Raw genomic sequence first — 18,334 nt, 5'->3', positions numbered from 1 at the left:
TGTTTCATCCGTGAGGGTGGGTTTTATCATTCGATCTGAGTTTTAGCACCTGTCCTTTGTCCTTCTGTGTCCTCCACCCTAGTGCTTTTAGGGTGAAGGTTTTAATGTGTTGCAGGATGGCTGGCTTTACATTTTTATGTTCATGGTCGGCCAGTTGCTTTCTTGTTTTACTCTCTTCTAACTGTTTCTTGCATCTCTGTTGTTCTCTTGTCCTCTTTTGTTCCTTTTAGTGTTCGTTGCCTCTCCTTCGTTCTTGTGGTCTTTCCTTTCTTTCTGTTTTGTGTTATATGTCTCGTCTATTTTATTCTCACACTTGGGGCGTTGTTTTATTAGGAACAAGAGACTGATGACCTCGTAGTTTGGTCCCTTTCCCCCTCTTTTAAACCAACCAGCCATAGCCATTTCGCCGACCGAGGTGCAAGATCTTACCAGATCCGCCCACCCAACACCACCAATTCCAGTCCTGTCATAGGCTTATTCTACATCATTAGAGGCCAGCCCACCTCTGAAAGCAGCTATGTCATATACCAACTCTGCTGCAAACACTGCACAGCTTTTTTTGTCGGTATGACAACCAATCAGCTGTCCACAAGTATGAATGGCCACTGCCGAACTGGTGCCAATAACAAAGTTGATCAGCTGGTGGCACTATGTGCAGCAGAGCACAGCATGTTCAAAAACAGTGGCTGCTTCACAACCGGGCCATCTGGGTCCTTCTTCCCTGCACCGTTAGCTTCTCTGAACTACGCAGAAAGGAGATCTCCCTACAACTCATCCTCCACTTCTATAATTGTTTTGGCTGCATTCTCGAGTAACCCTCTGTCCCCACACCTTCCACTCAATGGTTTCTCCTTCCTTCCTTCGTCTTGTCATGCCCCTCCCAATTCACATCAACTTCAGCGTGTGCTGCTCTCCGCCAGTCCCTAAAGTTGTGCATTACAAGCCTAACCTATATACCTGCCACCTCTCACTTCCACATTCCTAACTGGCAAATTGACTGCCTCTTTCCAAGGTGTCCACCCAGGTGGCTCACAACTGTCTTGTAAGTGCTTGGCTACCAAGAGCCACTAGCCTTTGCAACATTACTACCTTTCCTTGCTGCAAGCTTATACTTCCACTATCTCTTTCCCCACTGCCTCTCCATCGGATGGTTTTTATGGTGCAAACTCTGCTTGGACCTGGTCCATGATTTGGGATGCATGTTTCTGTTTCTGGCACTTTCTTCAACCTTTCATTACATAAATACATTGTCCTCATTGTTAAGTATGACTTGCCACCAATTTTCCAAGTCCTCCAGAAGTGTGGATTGTGCAGGGAAGCTTGCCCAATGTGGTGTATGCTCCACCTTTCTGTCTTTCCATTTTTGTACCCTTCCCTTTAGTAATGTAGTACGCCGAAAACCCAGCAAGGTAGCCATTCCATTATGTGTGCATGCGGGTGCAGGGGTCATAAAGTACCTGCACAATGGTAATCCCCTGACCACATAGGGACCACACTGTTGTTTCCAGAGCTGAGAACTCTCGCTGTATACCAAGCAATATATGCCAGGGCACCTACGGTTACTGTCCAGGTGGCTGTTGCTAGGTGGCGTCTTTGGGGAGAACCCCCACTTGGGGTGGATGGCACCATGGCAGATTAGCTGCAAATGAAGAGGATGAAGTTATCTGCCACTGGTGGCCATACGGCCCCAGCTGTCTCTAAGGAAGGTAGGTCCTCACTTAATGCAAAGAGATATGACCCTAAAATGACTGTACCCTTGCTACGCCACAGGAGGACTGTAAGGTTAAGTGGCAACCAGAGAAATACTCCCCCCCCCCCCCTCCCCCTCTCCTCCACCAATACTTGATTTGCATAAGGACTGATGGTGATTCCTTCTTGGCCACAAAGACCTTGGGGTCGTGGCATCACCTCTAAAATGAATAGTGGGTCAATTTTGATCAAAACAGTATCCCCTGCCCAGTCTCAGGCACTGCTCACTTGTAACAATTGGGTGCCATTCCAGTGACTGTCATTCCTCGAAGTAGTCGAAATGTGGTTCAGGGCATTGTTTTCCACAGACCTGCTCAATCTGATGATGAGCTGCACACCAACTTGGAGCAATCGGGTGTACACTTTGTCCTTCGTGCACATAAGGGGGCCAGAGGACAGTAGGGTTGCTCCCGGTGCTTACTTATTGGCCTTAAAGGGCTAGTAATTGCCTGAAAAAGTCTAGGTGACGATATACTGATGTGATATGAAACTGTTTGTCCTCCCTGGCCCATGTCGTGCTTTAAGCTTTCAAAATTGAGATTGTCACCTGTTGAAAGTACCATTCTTGCAGCTCGCCAGATTGCACTCTTTTCCAGATAGAGAATAAAATACGAGAATATAAGGTTGAGGACAAACTAACTTATCATGAGGCCAAGAAGAAGCACGAGCAGTTGCATGCAGCATGTATCACAGTGTCATGTGGTATGGCTATGACCCAGTACAACTTCTATAATGGGCCCTCAGGATCACTTGACCATGCTTGCCCCCCTGATAGTGATGGGCTGTCCTGTTGCTGCTTCCCCCCACACCTACTTTGGGGTCGTCGGCTTCCCACCCACCGGGGCATTGTTATCCACCTCCCAGCCAGAGACAAATCACCTTCCTCCTGCTTCTTTTGCCATTAAGGTGTCCCCCCAGAAAACTTCCTTCCAAGGTTTCTGTTGATCTACAACCGGAAACCAGCCAGTGGCCGAAAGAGCCACAGGCTGCTGGTAGCAGAGCTTCACGGTCATCATTATTACCTGAAAGTGATTCAGGTAAGCTCTTGCACTCGTCCGAGTCCTTGAAGGAAAAGAATGATAAGTAGTAGTTCTCCTAGAAGGAGAGCCCTGTCCCACCCCTCACCACCAGAAACCATCTGTTCCACTCTTGTGGCCAAGATGGAGATTCTGGTGGTCCCTGACGCATCAGGTCACATCACACAATGAAACCCAGAACCTGAGTGCTTTGTGTTATAACCTTTAATCACCAATAAAGTGCGTGGAGATACAAAAGTAGAAACACTAGCGGGTTACATGTTACTAACTCCGTATCTGTCATTCGACTGCCGGGCCGTGACATGCGGCCGGCGCCGTTCATAACCAGGTGGCGCTCCCGCGCTCGGCCGAGCTGCGGAGCGCCTCTATCGCCGTGATCGCGTACTAACGTAGCAGCACTTTTGAATGTCGTGGCACTGTCACAACACTTTTCCCTCCTTGAAAAAAAAAGCTCACTTTCGTGGAGACACGGACAGTGCGGAGACATCCATGGCCTCTTGGGAGGTCCCGAGAAGATCCCGCGGAGAAACACGAGAGTATGGTCGAAAATGTCCAGGACGGAAGCTGGCGCGTGGAACGTGCCTCCTGGACGAGATGATGGGTGAAAACTCTGGAGCAGCATCCATAGGTGTCGTGGACCTGGGGGTGTGCTCCAGCGAGATGGGTCCCGGAGAAGGCGGCGTCGCGACTGGGGCCGGTTCCAGCATACTCGGAAGCGGTAGCGACGGCGGCGGCAGCAACACGCCCGGAAGATCGGCAGCAGCGACAGGACTGGCTTCTCGGGCTGGTGGAGACGAAAAAAGGGGCGGTGGTGCCGGCGTGGCCACCACTCGTGGGCGCATCTGGTCGTAATGGCGAACAACCATGCCGTCGTCCGTACGTATTTCACAAAGCCGGCGGCCGCGAAGAGCCTGGACCACCCCTGGAATCCATTTAGGGCGAGATCCATACCCCCGTGCCCACACGTCGGCGCCCACCGGCTATTTTCCCGCACTAGGGGACACAGTACAAGGCCTGACAGGGTGAAGCAGATGCAGTAGGGTGCGCGGTTGGCGGCCATGCAAGAGTTCAGCAGGGCTGCGATCACCCAGAGGCGTGAAGCGATAAGAACTCAGAAATTGCAACAGAGCGTCATCTGTGGAAAAATCACTAAGGAATTTTTTCATTTGGCTTTTGAAAGTGCGGACAAGGCGCTCGACCTCCCCATTCGATTGCGGATGGAAGGGCGGTGCTGTAACATGATGAATCCCTTGTCCAGTACAAAAATCACGGAAGGCCTGCGAAGAGAACTGAGGGCCATTGTCCGTGACAATCGTGGATGGAAGACCTTCTAGCGCAAAGATTTTTGACAAAGCCAGCGTCGTCGCCGCAGTGGTGGGCGACGGACAGCGAACAACAAACGGAAACTTCGAGAAGGCGTCAATCAACAGTAGCCAATAAGTGCCGAGGAAGGGGCCGGCAAAGTCAGCGTGCACCCGTTCCCACGGCTGCGCCGGATCAGGCCACGGAGAGGGCAGAGTACGAGGCGCAGCCAGTTGTTGAACACACTGATCACACGCAGCGACCATGTGGGCGATGTCCGAATCGATACCGGGCCAATAAACGTGCCTGCGGGCCAGGGACTTAGTCCGAGAAATCCCCCAAGGGCCCTCATGCAATAGTTTGAGAACAGCTTTGCGAAGAGAGGCGGGCACCACAACCCGTGGAGACGCGCCATCCGTGGCCAGAAGAACAACACCCTCACGAACAGACAGACGAAGGCGCAAGGCATGGTAGTTGCGAAGGGGATCCGACGCCCGGCCCTTGGTCCTGTCCGGCCAACCCCGCTGAACAAAACCGATCACCTGACGCAGGACCGGATCCCGCGCAATAGCCGACGCGACCTGCGAACCTGTAAGTGGAAAACCCTCGACCGCACGACGTTCTTCCTCATCAATGTGGAAACAGAGGAGTTCATCGCGATCGAAAACCGGGTCGGGGCCCATCGGCAAACGCGACAACGCGTCAGCGTTGGCGTGCTGGGCCGTGGGGCGATAGTGAATCTCATAGTGAAAACGAGACAAGTATAAGGCCCAACGTTGCAGGCGGTGAGCTGCCTTATCCGGAAGCGACGCCGAGGGGCTGAACAGAGATACCAGCGGCTTGTGGTCGGTGATGAGGTGAAACTTAGAACCATACAAAAAAACGCTGAACATTTTCAGAGCATAAATGATAGCGAGCGCCTCCTTTTCTATTTGAGCGTAACGCCGTTGGGCATCGTTGAGGGTCTTGGAAGCGTAGGCGATGGGTCGTTCCGACCCATCCTCATACCGATGGGCGAGAACAGCCCCTAGGCCATACTGTGACGCGTCAGTCGCCAGAACCAAGTGCTGACCCGGACGGAATGTGGCAAGACAAGGCGCCGACTGCAAATGAGCCTTCAGGCGGACAAAAGCCTGCTCACAGTCGGCGGACCAACAGAAAGGAACGTTTTTGCGTAACAGCTGATGCAGAGGATGAGCTACCGCCGCCGCGGAGGGAATGAATTTGTGATAATAAGCAACCTTGCCTAGAAACGCCTGAAGTTCTTTGACCGTAGACGGCCGGGGTAGAGCGGTAATGGCCGCAACGTGCTGTCGTAGAGGGCGTATACCCTCACGGGACAAGTGGAAACCAAGATACACAATGGAGGGTTGGAAGAACTGAGACTTGTCCAGATTGCACTTCAACCCTGCTGAATGCAGAACCCGAAACAGTGAACGCAAATTGCGAAGGTGCTCCTCAGTGGAGGCCCCCGTGACAACAATGTCATCCAGGTAGTTGATGCAGCCGGGAACGGAAGCCGTGAGCTGTTCCAAAAACCGCTGAAAAATGGCCGGCGCGCTAGCGACGCCAAATGGTAACCGCTGGTACTGATACAACCCACAAGGAGTGTTGATGACGAGAAATTCCTTGGAAGATGCATCCAACGGCAACTGATGGTACGCCTCCGATAAGTCAAGTTTGGAAAAGAACTGGCCCCCAGCGAGCTTGGTAAATAACTCCTCAGGACGGGGAAGAGGATAAGTGTCAATGAGGCTTTGAGCGTTGACAGTGGCTTTAAAATCACCACACAATCGCAGACTCCCGTTTGGTTTAGAAACCACCACGATGGGCGATGCCCATTCGCTGGAGGTAACAGGAAGGAGAATCCCCGAAGCCGTTAACCTGTCTATCTCAGCTTTGACAGGCGCACGCAACGCCTTTCGGAATAGGGCGTGCCTGGAAAAACTTAGGGCGAGCCGTAGGTTTAAGAGTAATGTGGGCTTCAAAATCCTTGGCACGACCCAGACCAGCAGAGAACACGGACGAGAATTCAGAACACAAGCCATCCAGCTGTGGATACAGAATGTCCTCAGATATGAGGTGCACATCATCATCAATGGAAAACCCGAACAACTGGAAAGCATCATAACCGAACAGGTTTTCAGTGCCCACATGATCCACCACATAAAACGTGAGGGGCCTAACAACAGACTTGTAGGCAGTGGAAGCATCAAACTGGCCAACGATAAGAATTTTCTGCTTATTATAAGTTCGTAGATTTCGCATAACGGGAGACAAGGGAGGGGAGCCCAACTCCAAATACGTGCGAGAATTAATGAGAGTTACTGCAGAGCCAGTGTCCACTTGCATGCGAATGTCTTTATCCAGAACACGAACAGTAACAAACAACTTATTCGTTTGAGAAAGCACACAGTTAACATCCATGTCCGATGCCTCGTCCTCGTCGACAGGAACTTTAGGGGACTGACACACAGAAGCAATGTGGCTTTTTTTCCTACAGGAATTACACATGGCCCAACGTTTTGGACACGCGGCTCTGTCATGCTGTACGAAACAACGTGGACAAGAAGGAAGGGCGGAACGAACCTGCTTCTGTGGTTGCTGTTTTCGCTGCGAGCGTGGCGGCCCAACGCGACGTTGTTGACGCGAGTGCACCGCCGCCACATCGTCGTTTCCCTGTGAAACAGGCACATTGTCTGCGTCGAAAGTGGTCTGGACAGTGCCTACATCACACCACGCGTCTATTTGCGCACCAGCAGCGTGAGACACTTCAAACGATTGAGCGATGCTGAGAACTTCTGACAACGACGGGTTTGGCAATTGTAAGGCACGTTGCCGAACTTCTTTATCAGGAGCAAGCCGTAAAATAGCGTCCCGAACCATTGAATCAGCGTAAGACTCATGATGAGTGTCCGTGACAAACTGACATTTCCGACTCAGACCGTGTAGTTCCGCCGCCCAAGCCCGGTAAGATTGATGGGACTGTTTACGACACCGGTAAAAAGCCACGCGGGCGGCAGCGACATGGGTGTTTTTTCGGTAATAGTTAGACAATAAGTCACACATTTCTTGGAAGGACAGAGAGGCAGGTTCCCGCAGAGGGGCTAACTGAGATAGCAGCTGATAGATCCGTGGGGAAATCCAAGATAGAAATAACGACTTACACATAGGAGCGTCGACAACGCCGAAAGCCAAGAAGTGTTGCCGCAAACGCTTCTCATAATCCTCCCAGTCTTCAGCGGCCTCGTCATAAGGAGGGAACGGAGGCGGAGAAGAGGAAGACAGACGATGAGTAAGCGACGTCGACAACGCCTGAATAGCAGCCGTCAGCTGTGTTTGTTGTTCAATAAGCGCTTGCATAAGCTGTTCCGTGTCTGCCCCGACACGAACACACAAGTCCACAACGCAGGAAAAAAAATATCCGACCTCGTCGCCAAAAAGTGTTATAACCTTTAATCACCAATAAAGTGCGTGGAGATACAAAAGTAGAAACACTAGCGGGTTACATGTTACGTTACTAACTCCGTATCTGTCATTCGACTGCCGGGCCGTGACATGCGGCCGGCGCCGTTCATAACCAGGTGGCGCTCCCGCGCTCGGCCGAGCTGCGGAGCGCCTCTATCGCCGTGTTCGCGTACTAACGTAGCGGCACTTTTGAATGTCGTGGCACTGTCACAACACTTTGATGCCATGACCCATCAACCAGTGGCAGCAGGTGCCCATAGGGCACAACCTGCCACTTTGGTCCCTTTATGGCCTCACAGTACACTGACAACATTATTCTCCAGTGGAATTGTAGTGGCTTTCTCCCGCCTCCTGGCTGAACTATGGCATTTCTTAAGCACTCCCCTGCCATCTGCATTGCTCTTCAGGAGACTTGGTTTCCAGCAACACACACACTGCCGCTTTGTGGATAATGGGAATATTAAAAGAATCTTGCTAACTACAACAGAGTGTTGGGCAGAATTTGCACATTCTGCACATACTACATTGTGAACTCGATGCCTCTTTAATACACCTGTGGATGTTGTGTCTGTACGGGTAAGGGCATTTCAGGATATTACCATCTGCAGTGCTTACTTCTCTACCAATACTGAAGAGTCTCGGAACATATTGTTTGTATTGATTTCTCAGCTCTATCCACCTTTCTTAATCTTGGATGATCCCAATGCCCGTAATCCTTTGTGGGGTACAACAGTGATCACTGGACGCCGTAATACCTCGAAAACTTAATCACACAACTTGACCTTTGCTTCTTGAGTACTGGTGTCACACATACTTCAGTGTGGCACACAGAACTTCCTTGACTATTGATCTTCCCAATTGCAGCCCTTATGCTGCCCCATCCATCCATGATGAACTGTCTGGTAGTCACCACTTTTTGATCTTCATTCTCTCCCTCATCGTCAATCCCCTGGATGCATGTCCGGATGGGCTCCCAAGAGTGTTGACGGGAGTGCCTTAGCCTCTGCTGTTGCCCTTGGCATCCTGCCACACTTAGTGATAAGGCATTCCAGAATACAACTACAGCCATTATTTAGGCAGCTGATTTAGCGATCCCCTGTTCCTCGGACTGCCACAGCAGAAGATAGTACCTTGGTGGTCTTCAGAAATTGCAGAGGCCATTAGAAATCGTAGATAAGCTCTCCAGTGCCATAAACGGCAACCATCGATGGAGCACCTCATTGCCTCTAAGCGACTCCGTGCCCAGGTCCACCACCTCATAAAATGAAGGGAGCAAGAATGCTGGAAACGTTAAGTTTCTACCATTGGACCACGTACCTCTCCTTCGTAGGTTTGGGTGAAGATTGGATGTGTCTATGAATACCAGACACCTGCAGGTGTATCTGGTATTACCTTGAATGGCGCCACTGCCAAACATTTTGCTCTGCATTATGCTCGAGCCTCTGTCTTAGAATTATCAACCTGTCTTTCGTGTCCTAAATCAGCTGGTGTAGCGAAAGCAATTATCTTTCACTACACACCACCTGGAGCGTTATAATGCTGCATTCAGAGGGTGGGAATTAATCCGTGTCCTCACCCACTACCGTGATTCAGCCCTAGGGCCAGACGACATCCACAACCTAATAGTCAAGCAATCTCTGTGGTGAGAAAGCACCATCATCCCAGTACAGATACCAGGTAAGCACCCTCTAGAGATGGACAGTTACCATCCAATTAGTCTCACCAATGTTCTCTGTAAGTTGCTTGAACAGGCTGTTCCACTACTGATAAACTGTTTTATGTGAAGTCTGTCATTTTAACAGCTTTTGCCTGACATCAACACTGTGTAGCAGTCTTCTTCGACTTGCCTAAGGCATAGTGTGACATCACATGGCGATACCACATCCTCCCTATCGTACACGAGTAAGGTCTCCAGAGTCTGTTCCTGATTTTTATCCAGAACTTATTCTCTCATCGTATTTTTCAGATTAAAGTTGGTGCCTCCCTCAGTTCTCCCCACATACAAGATAATGGGGGTCCCGCGGGGCTCTGTATTGAGTGTCCCTCTCTTTCCAGCAGCCATCAGTGGTTTAACAGAAGCGGTGGGGTCCTTGTATCACCCTCCTTGTATGCTGACGACTCCTGCCTCTACTATTACTCCTTGTGTGGGTGTCACTGAACGTCAACTGCAAGGCATTTATGAAAGGTGCAGTCATGGGTCCTCAGCCGTGGCCTTCGGTTTTCAGTGCCAAATCAATGTCGTACTGTTCACAACCTAGACAACCAACTACTTAATGTGGTGAAGACTTACCGCTTTTTAGGACTGGTATTTGGTGCTCAGTTGACATGGAGTCCCCATCTTCAGCAGAGGTGCTGGCTGCACCTTAATGCACCTCACTGAGTAACAATAGATAGGGTGCAGGTCGCACTACTCTTGTGCAGCTTTACAAAGCCCCGATACAATGTCGTCTTGATAATGGGAGTCTCGTGTATGGTATGGCATCGCCCTCAGCACTGCGGATACTGAATCCGATACACCACTGCAGGGTTCAATTTGCAACAGGAGCCTTTCGAACTACATCTGTGAATAGGACTCGTGGAGGCTGGAGTTCATCCATTGCAGCTTGTCTATCATGCTACAAAGATTAGCAGCTCCCCTAAGCATCTTAACTAAAGTCTCCTCTTTCCAAATATGAAAATCCACCTCCTGCAACAGCTAGCCAGGTCAGGGATTAAGATCGCAATCTGCATCCGGTCCCTCCTCAGTTAACTCCAGTTTTTCCTCTACCACCTCTCCTCCGAGCCCACTCATGTATCCCTCCACGATGTGACTCTTGGCGCAGCTTTGTCTTGACCTATCACAAGGTCTGAAAGACTGTGTTCATCCCAAGGCATTTCGCCACCAATTTTTCTCCAGCCTTGGCACATTACAGGGTCCAGACATTGTCTGTACTGAAGGTTCAGTGTTGCTGGTCACGAAGGCTTTGCTTATACTTATGTCGGACATACTGAATTGCTCTCCTGCCAGATACCTGTAGTGTTTCCACTGCAGGCTATGAATCTGTACAGGTCTCTCGCAAGGACTCTACTGTTCTTTGCTGGCTCTGCGTTGGCCATACTTGGCTGACTCATGCTGATTTCCTCTGTCGTGAGGACCCATGCCACTGCCATGTGGTTCCCGTTTGATGATTTTCCACATATTGCTGAACTGTCCCTACCTAGCTCCCCTGCGACGGACTATTTAAATCTCCGTGACTCGCTACCCCTGGTGTTAGTAGATGATACCTCAGTGGCTTACTTAGTTTTACGTTTTATTCATGAAGTGGGCTTTTACCATTCTCTTTAAGGGAGGGCCACTTAACCTTATTGGTCCATTGAGGAGTTGAAAGAAACTCTGATGCCTCCTTTGCCCAGACTGTGCTGCGGCTGTCAGGGCTTGGTGGTCCACCCCAGCCTTAAGCCTACCTGCTCTTTTACTTATCCTCTCCCCTTTTGCATGGTCTGTTAGACTTGTTCATCTTTTGTGTGTCTGTGCTTCTCTTGCCCTGTCCGTGTTGGTAGTCCTTCTAAGCAATTCCTGTATGGTGTACCTCTGGTAAATTGTGGTGTCTGGGGGATGTATGTTCCCTCAATGCACTCTGCCTTCAGGCACTTCTGCTTCCTCTGTAGATGGGGCACTCTCCTGCCTCTCTTCCTATGTGTCCCTTTGTTCGTTTTTGTTCCTTATCTAGCCTTTGTTGGACCTTGGGGTTTCCTTCCCATGGGTTTTGTGCGGTAGGCCATCTCTGATGTACTATTATGTAGACCTGTATGAGGAGTAAGGGACTGATCTCCCTGCCTCATGCCACCCTCTGCCTCTATCCATCTCACCCAACACAACCCCCACCACAACCAGTCCACCTGATGTAAAACAAAAGTGTTGACACTGTTAGTACAAACACCATGTAAGGTTGCAGATGTTTGCATGTGTGTATTTGGAGGAGAGGGGGGGGGGGGGGGGGGGGGTTACATTGTTCTAGCGGTGAGTGGCCTCCTTTAATCCAAAAATACTTACATTCTGCAAGAATTTTCCTTCAACATTTTTGTATAAATTGCTTTCAGTGTGCTACAGCAGGTACAAAGCCCTCGATAAGAAAATAATCTTCACCGGTTTACATGAAGTTACCACTGTAAGGATTCATTTCATTCTGTCTTCTTTCACCACAGTTGTGACTAGCTAGTTTTCTTCTGCGAATGACAATTCTATAATTTTTAAGACATTCAGTAGTATTTTTAGCTTTTGGATAAGTTAAATTGTGTCAGTGTACTCCTCATTCATCTTTCTCACTTTCTCCTCAAAAAGCGAAAGTGGGCTCCTGAAACTTTTGCATTAACTCTTTCACATTCCTATCATTTCATCATGGCCAACTATTATTTGTTCAAATTGTGTGTATCTGTGATGCTTTGATAATTCATATTTATTGTAGGTAAGATTTGGTGAATAAAAATGATCGAGATGTAACTTTACTTTACTGTTTCTCCATTGGCTAGATGACATGATATTGTCAACATACATATTTTTTATTTGTTACACAGGGATGTACAGCATTGAACTCGTCAATGATAGCCTTTATGAGTGGAATATTAGACTGATGAGTGTTGATCCTGATTCACCACTGCATAATGATCTGGTTCTCTTGAAAGAAAAAGAAGGGAAAGACAGCATTCTACTCAATATGACTTTCAAGGTTTGTAAATACTGTTTCTTGTGTTTGATATATCAAGTGTTACTATATCTATTCCTTAGTATTTCCACAGTATTTTCTTATAGTCTTTGTGATGAATCTTTTGAGCACTTCAATAGGTAATTTCAATGATGGGTTCTTAAAGTTGAACACATGCCTAAATACCAGTGTGTATTTTGGAACTGTGTATGTTCCTGATGCTATTCATAAACACAGGCATGCTTCTTTGCAAACAAACTAATTACTCAGTTCGCTATAGAATTGAGCCAAAACCGCTGGCCTGTGCTTTCCTTCGTGAGGCAAAATATCCGTACTGTACTGTCTGTAGTGAGACACAAAAATGTGACATCTTAGCTTTCAGAACTAATAGGTCTGTCAGAAACTGGAGTAGGTTGGAGAAAGTTAAAAAGAAATGGCTGGTCACGCAGCTCTTTGTATCCACTCATCCTCACAACAAGTGGGTCCCTCTCATCCTGGTGTTTGAATGACCTATCCTTCATTTTTAACCTCTGCCCTCCCTCTCCCACACTCCTCTTTGAGGAAGGAACTATCAGTTCCAAAAGTTTGGACATTGTCATGTATTTTCATATGTGCCTGTTTGCAGTACTGATATTTTACCTCCAGAAGGTAAGTAAAAACCAATAATTTTCTCATAATATTTTTTCTAGTATAAGTGTTCATTTTGATATATTACCCAATTCATAATTTGCCATTTTTTAGGAGGCGTATCCTTTTGAACCACCATTTGTTCGCGTGGTGCACCCAGTTATTTCTGGAGGGTATGTCTTGGTGGGAGGTGCCATTTGCATGGAGTTACTGACAAAACAAGGTTGGAGTTCTGCATATACTGTGGAGGCTGTAATCATGCAGATCGCTGCAACGCTAGTCAAAGGAAAAGCCCGCATCCAATTTGGAGCCGCCAAGGTCTGTAACCAGGTACTGTATATGGAATTCCTACTAATAATTCTGCAGGTATTAAGGATTTTCTGCAGATGATATTAGGCAAAAATGGGTTTGTGGTGTGACATTTTTCAGTTTTTCAGAATCAGAGTTTATATTGTAGAACAAATTAAATATCTCTAAATTTCTAGCATAATGAGATGTTCTTGTGTTGTGCTGTATTTGTCTGGATAAAGACAGTAAATTGTTTATGGGAACGTTTCTTATCAGTGTTAATTTTATTAGATTTAACATCTGTTAGCATTTTTAGTCGATAAGGAACAGTTTCTTGATAATATAGAATATCGGATGTGTTCTTGAAATATCCGTAGTAGTTTTACGGTTATGACAGTGTGCGTTGTGTTGCCTGCATACCTTCTGTTTGAGTAATCATCCTGTAGTGTGGTAATAGAAATAGGAACACACTTCCTTTGTGAACAAGTGTTTGTTTTATGTGCTGAAAAACAAGTGATCATTGCTTCCGAATTTCCATTTTAACTCTCGCTATGGCATAGTCAGGATGTACACTCCACGACAAAGTGAAATCCAGGAAAAACCCAGAAATTTTTTAGAATTACGGAAATTTTTCATTGTTTTAGTTTTCAGTTAAATTTTGTATTGTCTGGTAAGAACTGATACTCTAACAAAGAATTTTACTTTAGCTTTAATAATACTGCATCAGTAAAACATAAATGAGACCGTAACGCCAGAATGAAACTTTAGTTGCAAAGAAAATGTGCCATTTCCAGCAACAAAACACATTGCCCACACAAATGTCTGCCAATGGCAAATGTCTCAAAGGTTCGAGGACAAAGACTAGGCAATACTTCATAAAAATAAGCTGTCATCACGGCATCACAACTGTTTACATTTCTGAAAGGTCACAGGAAAATATTGTGAATGGTGCTTTGAGAAGCATTACTTTCAAAGCAAGATGAATTACATTAAGTTTGAGAATGTGCGTTGAATTTCTTAAATCTCAGAACATTTTACTCTCATTCAATACTTAATACTTTGAGAACCAACCACTTAGAAAAATTTTGGGCCCAGAAGACCAACCATTTATGCCATTATTAAAAATTTTATGGTCACATTTTTGTTTGATAACTCTTTAAAGGGTAACACACACTAAAAAAGATGACGCTTCAAGATTACTTTCTCATATTTACTTTAGTTCTTTCATAGATTACAAATTATGCAATAACAATGGCAAAAAGTATAATTATCCTAAAAAAGTGTGAGGCAAGTTCTTGGACAATTTCACATGTAATTGGCTTTTCTGTAGAAAAGTCAAAGTGCTCGACAAAACGTGTTCGGCCAGGTAACACACAAAATGATTGGTGCACAGAAGTGAAATTTATAGTCTTGCTTGTAATTCATCTGCTGCAATTTAAGCTGTGCTCTTCGGATCTTGCGTAACCACATCCAAAAATTTTTGACAACCAGCATTATGTGTGGAAACTTAGCTTTTATTGTAGCTATACTGAATGCGTACTAATTTAAACCACTAACTTTTCCTATTTGTTTGCGCTACTTAACAGTGGTGTTGCTATTGGCTGACTATATCATGTGTCCTCTGCTCTTAGTATATGCTGTCACTGGTTGTCAATATCATGTGACGTGAGACATGATTGACTGACTGACATAAGTGCATCACAAAGAGCAATCTCGATTTCATTGTTTTGGAAGCTACCATGCAGCACTTGGTGGAATTCATATTTATACTTTCATAGTATGAAAATATGCATTGTGCTTGTTGCTATGCATCAAAGATCGTTCCAAAACATGTTGCTTTTTGCTGGCTTTCTCTTTCTAAAGTGCTGGGAAGTTATACGCTAGTGTGTAAAACTTTTACCATTCAAAGGATTTGATAAGATTTACAACTTTGAGGGTCCCCCAAGGGCTCGCCACTCTTTGGTGAGTTCTTGCTTGGCTACCACATAGCCCCAGCCTTTGCAGCACCTTTTCCCATTCCCTGAGGAATATGCCTGGGATATTTTTTGAAATGTATTCTGAAGTCTTAATAGCCTGACATAAGAACAGTCCCTCCACTGCTCCTCCTCCTCCTCCCCCCCCCCCCCCCTCCCTCACTCCCCCCATCTCCTATACTTCCTCCAGTTCTGCATTTTGAGGTTCCTCTTTCTTTCTTCCTCCTCCCTGCACACTCCCAAAGGCTGGCCCACGTGTCAAGCGGGTGACTAAGTAACACATATTTCTTGATGCAATCATTTACCAACAGTCGTATGTATTGTAGAAATTTATTTTATGAACTTCTTATATGCTACCAGTTTCAGCATTGCATTGGTGCCATCTTCAAGCCCCACACGTCATAGTCATAAAATCGCTGTACATGGAAGGAGTCATATAACGCAGACGACACAGTTTGTGTCGTCTGGCCACCAAGAGCAGTTGCATAGCGAGTTGATTCACGGATCCAGTTATACGGCTCCTTCCGTGTATAGCGATTTTATGACTATGATGTGTGGGGCATGAAGATGGCATCAATGTAACACCGAAACTGGTAGCATATAAGAAGTTCATAAAATAAATTTCTACAATACATATGGCTGTTGGTAAATTATTGCATCAAGAAATACATGTCAGCCATTGTCCCACAGTCCCTAATGGATTAACAAAGAGTAGCATGTAATTCCCAGCCCCAAGTCGAAAGGTGGGGTTCGCACGTGTCCCCTGGTACAGGCCAGGCCCAGGAAGGGGTGATAACCTGAGCTGTTACCTTCCCAATCAGCCAATTGGTCCCTCTGTCAGGAGTCTGGAAGGTGTGACATGAGGTGCAAACAATTACCTAAGGCATGTGAGTCCCCCTCTGGGAAGGGGGCACCAGTTGGAAGAGTGCCCCATTGGAGACGCTGCCAATCATGGAGAATTTTCTCGCTATGAGCCAGTCACCATCTCAACCTATGTCTAACAGTTTTGTGCTATGGTTAATGCAATTGCCGGTCCAGTGAAATCTTGCTCCCCAAGTCCAGTGTGATTAAACCTGGGCTTACAGCTCTATGTGAGGCTTTTGGAGAGAACAGAAACATTACTTCAGAGCTCAGGTGCCCAGAAAATAGGCTGAGACCAATGTTGGAGGTCTTGGTGTTGTGTAGTGTGTTTTATTGTTGACAGAAGAAATTCTGTGGAGGTCAGATAGATTGTGATGAAGTGGTCTGAGAGCCTTGATGGCTTAAATGGAAGAGGGGTGGGTGATACGGATGGACGATAGTCGTACACCCAAACAGGACTAGGTATGAGTACCTATTCCTACAAACTTGATCTGTGGTTGCTGGATGTGCTGCACATCATAACATCAATGCCTCAGATGTCTGTTGCAGTAAGTGTATTATTTTGATTCCCCACTTTCATCTGCTCTGTAATTTTCTGGTTTAAACATTTTCCAGGACACCACTATTCTCCTGATCCATCTGGCCTACACCTTTCTTTGTCCCATTCACCCTCTTACCTTCACTTTACCCTTTCCTCTTCTATCATTTTGGAACCCATTCATCTGTCCCAAAGTTACATTTCCATTCCCTCCATTCTTTCTTGCCCTCCCTCTGACGCCATGCCCTGATTTTCATGATTATTAAATATATTAATATTCATTTGTCCGAAGGAGAGCCACCTGTTTCCTCCTCGTGTACCTTCAATTATTTTGCTGCCTTCTTTTCTCTGCAGGCCGTACACTTTTTATGGCCAAGAATGCACATGCCCCCATTAACACTCCATGCTCTCTGAGCTGGAAGGGGGGTGGGATGAGAGGGGGGGGGGGGGGGGACTGCAATGCTCCACATGGCAATGTAGTCATGCAAGGAACATTGGATACCAGGTGACTTGGTTTCATGTTTCTCAACAGATCACAAACAAAAGAAAAGTATTGTGTTCAAAAAGAAACCAAACTTAGAAAATGGCGTGCCAACCATCAAAGGGAGTGCACTGCAGCTACTGAGTGAGTGCACGTAGTGGACAGTTAGACAAACTGCAACTTACTGCATTTTGCACTGACCATTATTAAGCGAGCTTCATCCAAATGAAGTGAGCATGTGCACAAGCTGCATGTCGAATCAGTGCCAAAGTGACAATTTGATATAGCTTTCAGTATACTGTGCGTGAAGTTTTGCTGCAAACATGGCAAAACTTTCACAGACATTACAATTGCGTAGCCAAGCATACCAAGAGAACTGTATGACTAGCACACAGTGATAGAGTTATTTAAGCATTTTCATTAGGGCAGAGTGTCTGTCAGTGATGATTCCAAGCCTGAACTTCCTTCCAGATCAACAGGCAATGACCATGTTGAGAGAGTTCGTACTGTGGTTCATGGAAATTTTCGTTGAACTGTTTGAGAAGTTGCTGATAAAGTGGATATCAACATAGTCATGAGTTGTGAGAAAACTGGACTTGGATGTTGCATAATGACAGTGTGCCATCTCATTTACCACTCTGTGTCTGCAGCTGTGTATCAAAACATCACATTCCCATTGTGCCCTATCCACCATATTCTGCAGACGTGGCCCGAGCAGACTTTTTCCTGTTACCTAAACTTAAAACCATGTTGAAAGGACATTGTTCCCAAACTATAGAAGAGATTCAGTACAATGTGCCAAGAGACCTGTGTGCCATCCCCAAAAATACGTTCCAAGAGGCTTTCTGAAAGTGGAAAGAAACTGTGAGAATGGTGTATTGCCAGTAGAGGATTGTGTTGAGAGAGACAATGCTTAAAATGTTCAGTAATAAGCAATAAAGGTGATACAGCAAAAATTCAGTTTCTTTTTGAACACACCTTGATTTTCGTTATTATTCACTTATTTTTGTTGTGCTGAAGACATATAAAAATTTATATATGATACAGATTGTTGGCATTGGACAATTTGCAGATTTCTGTCACACAGGTTGCCACTTAATTGTGGCGTATTTAGTTTCACAGTCGAAAAAAGCCTTTAGCACACACACATTTCTCGAAATGTACCACGTTTGCAATCCGTTTATGTTGATTTGGTCTCACTTCCCTAGGAAGACAATGTGGAACTCCTGACAGTTTTAACAGAAAAGAATTTGTCTTTCAAATTGGAATTACATTGCAGATTGATCAGATTCATATAAATGTGCATTGGGCACCTCAACTGGAATGGC

At 46.4% G+C, this 18,334-nt stretch overlaps 1 protein-coding gene across 3 annotated transcripts in view; it reads left to right on the top strand.

Annotated features, from left to right (window-relative positions):
• LOC126412598 (ubiquitin-conjugating enzyme E2 Q2) overlaps positions 1-18,334 on the top strand; it is a 78,236-nt gene that overhangs the window by 35,040 nt on the left and 24,862 nt on the right. For 2 of the 3 annotated variants that reach the window (XM_050082262.1, XM_050082264.1), the window contains exons 5-6: positions 12,111-12,262; positions 12,980-13,195. In XM_050082262.1, coding sequence (XP_049938219.1) covers positions 12,111-12,262; positions 12,980-13,195 — 368 coding nt within the window. The remainder of the gene's footprint in view (positions 1-12,110; positions 12,263-12,979; positions 13,196-18,334) is intronic. The other variant, XM_050082263.1, reaches the window with a different exon arrangement.

Source organism: Schistocerca serialis, chromosome 7 (genome assembly GCF_023864345.2).
Source record: "Schistocerca serialis cubense isolate TAMUIC-IGC-003099 chromosome 7, iqSchSeri2.2, whole genome shotgun sequence".
Classification (NCBI taxonomy): Eukaryota; Metazoa; Arthropoda; class Insecta; order Orthoptera; family Acrididae; genus Schistocerca; species Schistocerca serialis.
Note: the sequence above shows the minus strand (reverse complement) of the source record. Positions and strands in the feature narration are given on the sequence as shown.